General features: G+C 46.0%; 1 protein-coding gene across 1 annotated transcript in view; it reads right to left on the bottom strand.

Annotated features, from left to right (window-relative positions):
- LOC146834773 (methylcrotonoyl-CoA carboxylase beta chain, mitochondrial-like) overlaps positions 1–6,791 on the bottom strand; it is a 341,939-nt gene extending 335,148 nt beyond the window's left edge. Inside the window, exon 1 of the mRNA XM_085602299.1 lies at positions 6,191–6,791. Coding sequence (XP_085458425.1) covers positions 6,191–6,489 — 299 coding nt within the window. The 5' untranslated portion in view covers positions 6,490–6,791. The remainder of the gene's footprint in view (positions 1–6,190) is intronic.
- Positions 6,792–8,986: the final 2,195 nt, after the last annotated feature.

Raw genomic sequence — 8,986 nt, forward strand, 5'->3', positions numbered from 1 at the left:
TATATAAATACTGTATATAAGATTTGTAAATAAAGATTTGTAAACACTGTTTTTATAGATTGCTTTCTAGCCCTGAAGAAGTCCCATGAGGGATGAAACGCGTTGGCAAAGCAATCATTTTTTTGATGTGAAAGGAAGATAATTGAATTTCAATAAAGAATGGAGTAAAAAAAGCTACAATCAAGACTTACGTCGTTCATAGTTAAATGCATGCATGGGAAGCCTAGTAATTGTGTTTCTGTAATGTTTCCATCACAATAAGCCACATCATATTGGGGTATATGAAATATACATCTCTCGGGTGCAGGATCAGTGTGTGATTCTACATATACTTACCTCCTTTATGTATCTATATACTTTCAATGTACTTATTGATCTCTATATTTATTACTTTCTTTTAATTTAGCGTTTCCAAAGCACTACCCTATTTCTCAGCCGATTCGTCTTCTCAATATATCTTCTAGCCCAACTTTCTGACTCATCTCCAACTTCTTCCTACTACTCTTTCCAATGCCCTACCCTATCTCTCACCCTATGCATCTATCAATATAGCCTCTACATCCACTCTCTTATTTATTCCAAACCCTATACCACTACTATGATCCCCAAAATAACTCCTTCTAGACTCTCTCCTACTCTACCCCTCCTTGCATCATCTGACACCTCTTTTACTATACTGATCCCCCAAAACAAACCTTTCTAAGCTCTTCCCTGACTCTTCCCCTACAAACCCCTTTTTACTCATCCAAAAGTCTCCTCCTACTGCTATGACCTCAAAAAACAAATCCAAATCCTTCACTCTTCCATCCCTCCACTATCTTTTCAATCAAAATACCAGAGTAACATGTTCACTTCTCAAATTCCATATTCCACTATACTAATTCACCACTAATCCTTTATGGGTTCCAGAGTAGCGTGCTATTCGCCAATAAAGCGTTTCAACACCCCATCAGGGTTACAAGTGCTATATAAATGCAAGCCTTTTTCCCTTTTCTGCCCCTCCCCAACCCTTCTCAATCCAAATAACTGACTAACTTATCCACCACTCAAATTACTTTCATGTTTCACCTTACTAATTCAACACTAATCCTTATAGGTTCCAGAGTAGAGTGCTACTCACCAAAAAAGCACTTGTAATCCCCATCAGGGGTAGCAAGCGCTATATAAATACAAACCTCTTTCCCTCTTCTATCCCGCCACCTACCCTTTTCTATCCAAATAACTGAATAACATATCCACCACTCAAATTACTTCATATTTCACTATACTAATTTTCAACACTAATCCTTTATGGGTTTCGGAGGAGCGTGCTACTTGCCAGAAAAGCACTTCACCAACCATCAGGGGTAACAGGTGCTATATGAATGCAAACTTTTCTTCCCTTTCTATCCCTCCGCTATCCTTCTCACTCCAAATAACTAATATCCACCACTCAAATTACTTTCATATTTCACCATACTAATTAACCTTAATGTGTTTCTGAAGTAGCATGCTACTCGCCCCCAAAAAAAAAAGCTTGAACACCCCATCAGGGCTAGCAAGCGCTATATAAATACAAACCTTTTTAGGTCTCGCCTTGCTATCGCGTAAGCGATCGCAAAGCGAGACTATAGGGGCTTTTAAAAGTGCTCCCAAAAAGCTGATTGCATTGCTAGCACGCGCACAATCACGCGCTTGGTGCCACCATGCACTCCGCCTTTTGGGAGCACTTCAAAGGGTCCGCTCCCCCGCCCCCAAGCGCGCGCCACGCTCCGCCGGGCTTGTTTCTGAAATGTCTTCCGGGCTTGTTTCTGAAATGCACTGTCTTTCTTTCACCGTCTTTTACTTTGCAGGGCACTGGTCCCCAGCTAGTGTATGCCTTCCTTTGTGTACTGCAAAATGTACATGCTTTAAGAGTGGTTTAACGAAAATAATCCAATCAAAATGTCATAAATACACTTGAGGGGATTAACACGGAACAGCTGTGCCCAACACAGGAAGGGAGCACTTCAAAGGATCCGCTCCACCGCCCCCAAGCGCGCGCGCGCCACGCTCCGCCGGGCTTGTTTCTGAAATGCACTGTCTTCCGGGCTTGTTTTTTTATTCCCATTATGGCGGTAAGCTCTCCCAGTTTGCAGTCGACCGTTTGCAAGTGTGACCTTTGCGTGTGTTGGGAAGCGCCACGCAGGGGGTGAGAAGACGGGGTCTGCTTCCAGCGGGCAGTGCTTGTTTGCTGAAAGGTGCAGGCAGGTTGGCTCATCCGCTACCGCTCTTGCCTGCGACAGTATAATAAAAATTATCTTCTCATTGCCTGTGCCGCTCCGTGCTTGAGGCCATCCCCTGTGGCGCCACAATGCTCCCGTTAGGTTTCTCAATAGCAGGCTGGGTTAGTTGCTCGACACTGCCGTGCCTAATGAATGAAGTCTAATGTGTCTTACATAGTGTTTTTACAAATATGCAATGCAAAGTTTCCCATCATAACTGACAAACACAAATATATGCCAAACACTGCCCCCCCCCCCGTCGCTGCTAGCACACCCCCTCCATCCCTTCCGCCTCGCTGCTGGGCCACCCCCACATCCCCATCTCTCCTGCATCGCTGCTGGGACCTACCGCCCATCCCACCCGCGTCGCTGCTGGGACCACCACCCCAATCCCTCTGTGTTGTTGCTGGGACCACCCCCCCATCCGTCCCGCGTCGCTGTTGGCCCACCCCCTCCATCCCTCCCACGTCGCTGCTGGGCCACTCCCATCCCTCCTGCGTCGCTGATGGGACCACCACCCCCCTTCCCTCTGTGTCACTGCTGGGACCACAACCCCCCCCCCCCCCACATCTCTACTGGGACCACCACCCCCATCCCTCCTGATTCGCTGCTGGGACCCCCCCATCCCTCCCGCGTCTTTGCTGAGACCACCACCCGACCTCTAGAAATCCCTTCGTCTCAATTTGTGATCCCAATCGATCAACAATTTCTTCTAGAAACTAATCTTTTCAGGCCCATTTTCACATTAACCATTTTGCCATTTCCAGCAGTGTTTCGCAACTACAAATTTTTCAATGTGCAGTTTCAGAATGTTGCAATTTAGCCTTATTACAGCTCAATTTAAAGTGTCAAGGCCTGTGAGGTGCAGTTGTGCTACAGAAAAATGTAGAAAACAAATCCGAGGTTTCTGAATAGGAAAATGGCTACATACGATAGGATGGTAAATCTATCAGGAGGACGGGGGCTGACAGGTCGGTGTTTTCAAACGGGAATGACTTCTTATTTTTATAACACTCAGGATAGGAGTCAGATTTGCCTTTTTTCCAAACGTTTTGGGAAATAGTACAAAGGCTAGCTAGGGGCAAAGAGTGTGAGCGATGTTACTAACCATGCACTGACCCTTTTACCCCTCTAATATTGGAGGACGAGGCCCCTAACCGGAGTAGTGTTTCTAGGAGCCGTAATGTGCCCCTTCACCTAACTAAGGTGGGCGTTGCCTTAGCGGGATGGAGCTTCTTGAAAGGGCTGCGTGAATGCTTTTAGATGTGTAGCCTGTATGCAGAGTGTAACCTACGATTTTACTGTTGTAGTGTGTGCAGAGGGGCCGTGACTCACGAAAGGCAAGCCTCGAGTGAACCATGATGCCCCTCCTCTCCTCAACATGGGGAAACAAATGCATACTCTGCGCATCTGCATAAATGCTTTGCCGTAGTGTTCCTTCATGTGTAATCATTTCAACAGTAGGTATTTAACTGAAACCACAATGCAAGGTAGTAACATTGTGCACTACAGTAAAATCACTTTGAAGAAAACTTGGGGTTCAAGGGAAGTTGTTTCCCTGTGTCACGTACTTGTTACATGCACTCTTTGAGGAAATAATGTTTTGTAAGTACCAATGTTGCTGTATTGTGGGAATAGGCTCCAGTTTAACTCCGACACTTTAATAAATATCGGACTGTGCGTTTTAGTACAGTTGTTCTGGGTAAAATCTATTTTTTTCAGTGTGTGTGTATCATTATCCTGTATGTTTATTGTGCTTCCTCCCCACTTGCCTCCGTGATGTGCTCACCCATGTGTACTCCTCCACACTTCCCTCCGTGATGTGCTCACCCATGTGTACTCCTCCCCACTTCCCTCCATGATGTGCTGACACATGTGTACTCCTCCCCACTTCCCTCCATGATGTGCTCACACATGTGTACTCCTCCCCACTTCCCTCCATGATGTGCTCACCCTTCTGTGCTTCCTCCCCACTTTCCTCCGTGATGTGCTCACCCTGTGTGCTTCCACCCCACTTCCCTCCGTGATGTGCTCACCCATGTGTGCTTCCTCCCCACTTCCCTCCGTGATGTGCTCACCCATGTGTACTCCTCCCCACTTCCCTCCATGATGTGCTCACACATGTGTACTCCTCCCCACTTCCCTCCATGATGTGCTCACCCTTCTGTGCTTCCTCCCCACTTTCCTCCGTGATGTGCTCACCCTGTGTGCTTCCACCCCACTTCCCTCCGTGATGTGCTCACCCATGTGTGCTTCCTCCCCACTTCCCTCCGTGATGTGCTCACCCATGTGTACTCCTCCCCACTTCCCTCCGTGATGTGCTCACACATGTGTACTCCTCCCCACTTTCCTCCATGATGTGCTCACCCTTCTGCGCTTCCTCCCCACTTCCCTCTGTGATGTGCTCACCCTTGTGTGCTTCCTCCCCACTTTCCTCCGTGATGTGCTCACCCTGTGTGCTTCCTCCCCACTTCTCTCCGTGATGTGCTCACCCGTGTGCTTCCTCCTCACTTCCCTCCGTGATGTGCTCACCCTTGTTTGCTTCCTCCCCACTTCCCTCCATGATGTGCTCACCCTTGTTTGCTTCCTCCCCACTTCCCTCCCTGATGTGCTCACCCTGTGTGCTTCCTCCCTACTTCCCTCCGTGATGGGCTCACCCCATGTGTACTCCTCCCACTTCCCTAGGTGATGTCCTCACCCATGTGTGCTTCCTCCCCACTTCCCTCCGTGATGTGCTCACCCATGTGTGCTTCCTCCCCACTTCCCTCCGTAAACTGCTCACCCTTGTGTGCTTCCTCACCAATTCCCTCCGTGAAGTGCTCACCCTGTGTGCTTCCTCCCACTTTCCTCCATGATGTGCTCACCCATGTGTGCTTTCTCCCCACTTCCCTCCGTCATGTGCTCACCCTGTGTGCTTCCTCCCTACTTCCTTCCGTGGTGTGCTCACCCTTGTTTGCTTCCTACCCACTTACCTTCGTGATGTGTTCACCCTGTGTGCTTCCTCCCACTTTCCTCTGTCATGTGCTCACCCATGTGTGCTTCCTCCCCACTTTCCTCCCTCATGTGCTCACACTGTGTGTTTCCTCCCCACTTCCCTCCGTGATGGCTCACCCTTGTTTGCTTCCTCCCCACTGTCCCTCCTCACCCTTCATCCTGCACCTCCAAGTCCAACCCCCCTCTCTAGCATCTCCTCTCCTGTACCAGGGCACAGTTTTACACCTCACATCCTCTCCTCTCTTCCCATTAGCTTCATTTACCACAAAAATGGATTTGCTTCAAGTAAATAAAAGGCATTGTCATTTACAATGCCAATACCTCAAACTCTAGTAAATGCGAGACCTATTGCATTGCAAATGCTTGTTTCCTCTTCTATTCTTCTGCTATCATTCCGAATCCAAATAACTAACTAACCTATCCACCACTTAAAATTACTTGCATGTTTCACTATGGGTCCCGGAGTAGTGTGCTACTCGCCGAAAAAGCACTGTGACGCCTTGTCAGGGGTAGTAAGCGCTATATAAATGCAATTACAATACAATACTTTCACATTTTAGATAGCCCACATGGTCCCACCCAATGGTGTGCATGTTACAAGTGAACCTGCAAGTCCCAAATTACTGTAATGGTGACTTTAAAAAAAAAACCTGCATTATGATTTTACAAATGACGTGGGGGCACTTTGCAGCTGTGATCTTACTTTACACAATGCAGAACAGAGATCATTATAAATGTCATTAAACACTCAGTGCCAAGTTAACAAAGGCTAGCCAAAGCTGAAATTACAATGTTCTGGTACGTTTGAATTAAACGTTAGGTAGCAAGAGAAAAATACCCGATTGTATCCGCTGAAGTTGGACCCAGAGACAATGAGTTACATGCTGAGAGTTCCTGAAGGAATGATCATCGGGGGTCATATAAATAATAAAAATCAAGTATTGTCATTTTACCTTTGCTGACAGCGTTCACTGTTCCTGACATTTGCTTCATAGACATGTCTGTGTACGGGTTGGATTTTTCCATCTAAGACCGGGAAAGTGCTAGAGTGGTGTTTGTGTCTGCAATGGGGTCTTGACGTGCTCCCATGAAAAGTGCTCCTGCTGTAACAGCACCTGCCAAGAACTGCATGTTTCACGAGTGTTTCTTGGTTATGTAAAGCCCCTACAGACCCGCTTTCTCTGGCGAGGCATTTCGATTTACTGTTCCACAACGGACCGGCTACTCGTAGCCTACACCACCGGAGAAACATGGAACTTGGTTACGCTTCCCTGCAAGGTCAGTAAGTCTGCAAGGAGCTGGAAATGTAATCGCAGTGCGGCACGGACTGGAATCGGTCCCTTTACTTCGTTTTTTTATGGACTGTTACGCTATGTATTACAGCTAGTCTTAGTGTTTCCATCCAGATAGGGTGGCTGCCAAAAACTATAACGCTGTGGCTATGTCGTTTTTGGAGCGCTTTAATCCAAACCCACGAGGGTACCGACTAGCATAAGTAAAGAAAGCGTCCCAACTCTCAAGGGACATGCACAAAACAGCCTTTAGTCAAAGTGCAACTAAGCGAATCATAGACATAGAAAAAGGCCCATAGCTCTTAGATGGCAGCCATCTTGTAGTGTCGAAGTTTCCCCGGTGATGAAAAACTGATTGTAAAATAATAAATCGATCAAATCTGTTTTCAGCAGGCGCGAAATGCTCTTTGGGCTAAAAGACCTTTAGTTGGCCCGCCCACAGTGAACTGCAATGGGCTGAGATAACTGGAGCTGTGTGCTTGTGGTGCTCATTAAAAAATGCCACAACTGTTGATGAGTTTACATCTCCGCCGAGACGCGGACTGTGGTGCATCTGTGCCAATAAACCCGATTCCGCCAGGAGACTCCCGACTTTTTTAAAGCCGAAAATGGTTTGAATGCAGGGGCGTAGGAGACACTAAAATTCTGGGGGGGACAGGGACAACCTTGTGCACTTTCCAGTGACCCTATACAAATCACCGCCCGTTAAACAAATACAATTGCATACTTTCGAAGTGAAATATTGAGAAAAGCAGGCATGTAGTCACAGTTTGCATGTATGCTTTGTTATTTACATTCATATAGTAATGAGACCAAATGTTTAAAAAAAACATATATATGAATCTTGCATCTTAATGCACAAAGCAAACAAAGGCCGCTGACTTAGGGTGGGGGCGTCGTGTTTGCAAGTGCATTATGGTTTGAAAAGTACCTGCTGCTGCATTCCTGATCTCCAGCAATTTTCAGGCAACAATAAAAATGTGAAGATAACTTTGGTGATTAATGTTCTTTTTTTGAGAGAGATCGAAGGCTTGTCTAGTGAAAGTTTTAATTCAAAAGGTCAGTGAGTTACTGCTTTTGTCTGAGATATTCTTTTGGTATTTGAAGTTTATAAGTTAAAATCCTAACATTGAACAGTGAGCTATTAACAGTCATCAAAGAGCTGCATAGAAACTTCAATGTATAGATTAGAACGTTATGATTTTTCCCCAGTCTTTCCCTATCCTAATGTTGGAAAATGGGTTCATTAGGATAGAAATCAATTCTGATTATTGAAGAGAACCCCCCAACCATGGTGTTATGTTTTACATTCTGAGTTTGTGTTTCTCTAGTGTTGCAAAGCCGCCCTGGGCACTCCCCAACTTTTTGCTGAGGCACTTAAAAATACAGTGAAAACACCTACATACACTAGGGTGCACTATGGGTTAGGGTACCCCTATGATTGGCATGACCTCTCCTATAAGGCCCTAGTACATAATAGGGCAGGGGGATTAGAACTACTTTTAAGTCCCTAGAATATAATAAGGCATGGCAGTTTAGAGGCCAGCAGCCCTTTCTGCGCTTGCATGTGTGCACTGCTGAAGCCTGAGGTCAGTTTAAAAGTAGCCCTGTGTTATAGGGCTGCTTTTAAAATGCAAATTGTGCCCAAACTCAACTTTTGGGTTTGGGGAACTTACAAATTGATCAACTACAATGTTGGGGCAAAATTAAGTGGAAAAATGTTTTCCACTTAACTATGGCTGTATCATATTTGCCACATAATACATCATCTGCTGCATAATCTAACGATTTCCTCCAAAACAATTTTGTAGGTCAAACGGATCCCAAATTACTAAAAGAAATGTGACTTGTGTTGCTGTGAAGTTTAGGGCCCTTTGCAAAGGTTAGTAAAGAAAACAATTCCTAAGAAAACAATTGGTCCCAGACACTCCTAATGACACTCAAGTTAATACCTGTAGGAGAGTGTAGTATGCAATCAATTCATACAATCGAAAATGTATAATGTAAAGGCACATTCAACAGGGAAATCTCATAGATAAGAGGCCAACCAAAGTCAATTAAATTGCAAACATCAATTTATTTCCTGCTGAATCATATTCATAAAATGCAAACTTAGGGGCTGACTACGATGGCAGGCGGACTTCAGTACCACCGCCATCGAATCGGGGAATGGGACCGCTGGTCTTCAAGGTGGAGGCCCCACGATAGGCATTACAATGCGACTGCCACTACGGTGTTCGCAGTGCCTATCTTTTACATTGCAGCAGGTGCTGCTGGCTGCATCATCCGCCGCAAAGTAAAAAAAAAAAGGAACATGTTAAATATATCAGTGCCTGCCACATGGTGCAGTGATATGTTGTGGGGCATCATAGATGCCCCCCAGGACCCATGTCTGGGGGCCAGGGGTAAAGGGGCCTGCTACGGGCCCCCAATGTCCCTTTCGCCAGCATGTCCATG

This window comes from Triturus cristatus, chromosome 4_2 (genome assembly GCF_964204655.1).
Source record: "Triturus cristatus chromosome 4_2, aTriCri1.1, whole genome shotgun sequence".
Taxonomy (NCBI): Eukaryota; Metazoa; Chordata; class Amphibia; order Caudata; family Salamandridae; genus Triturus; species Triturus cristatus.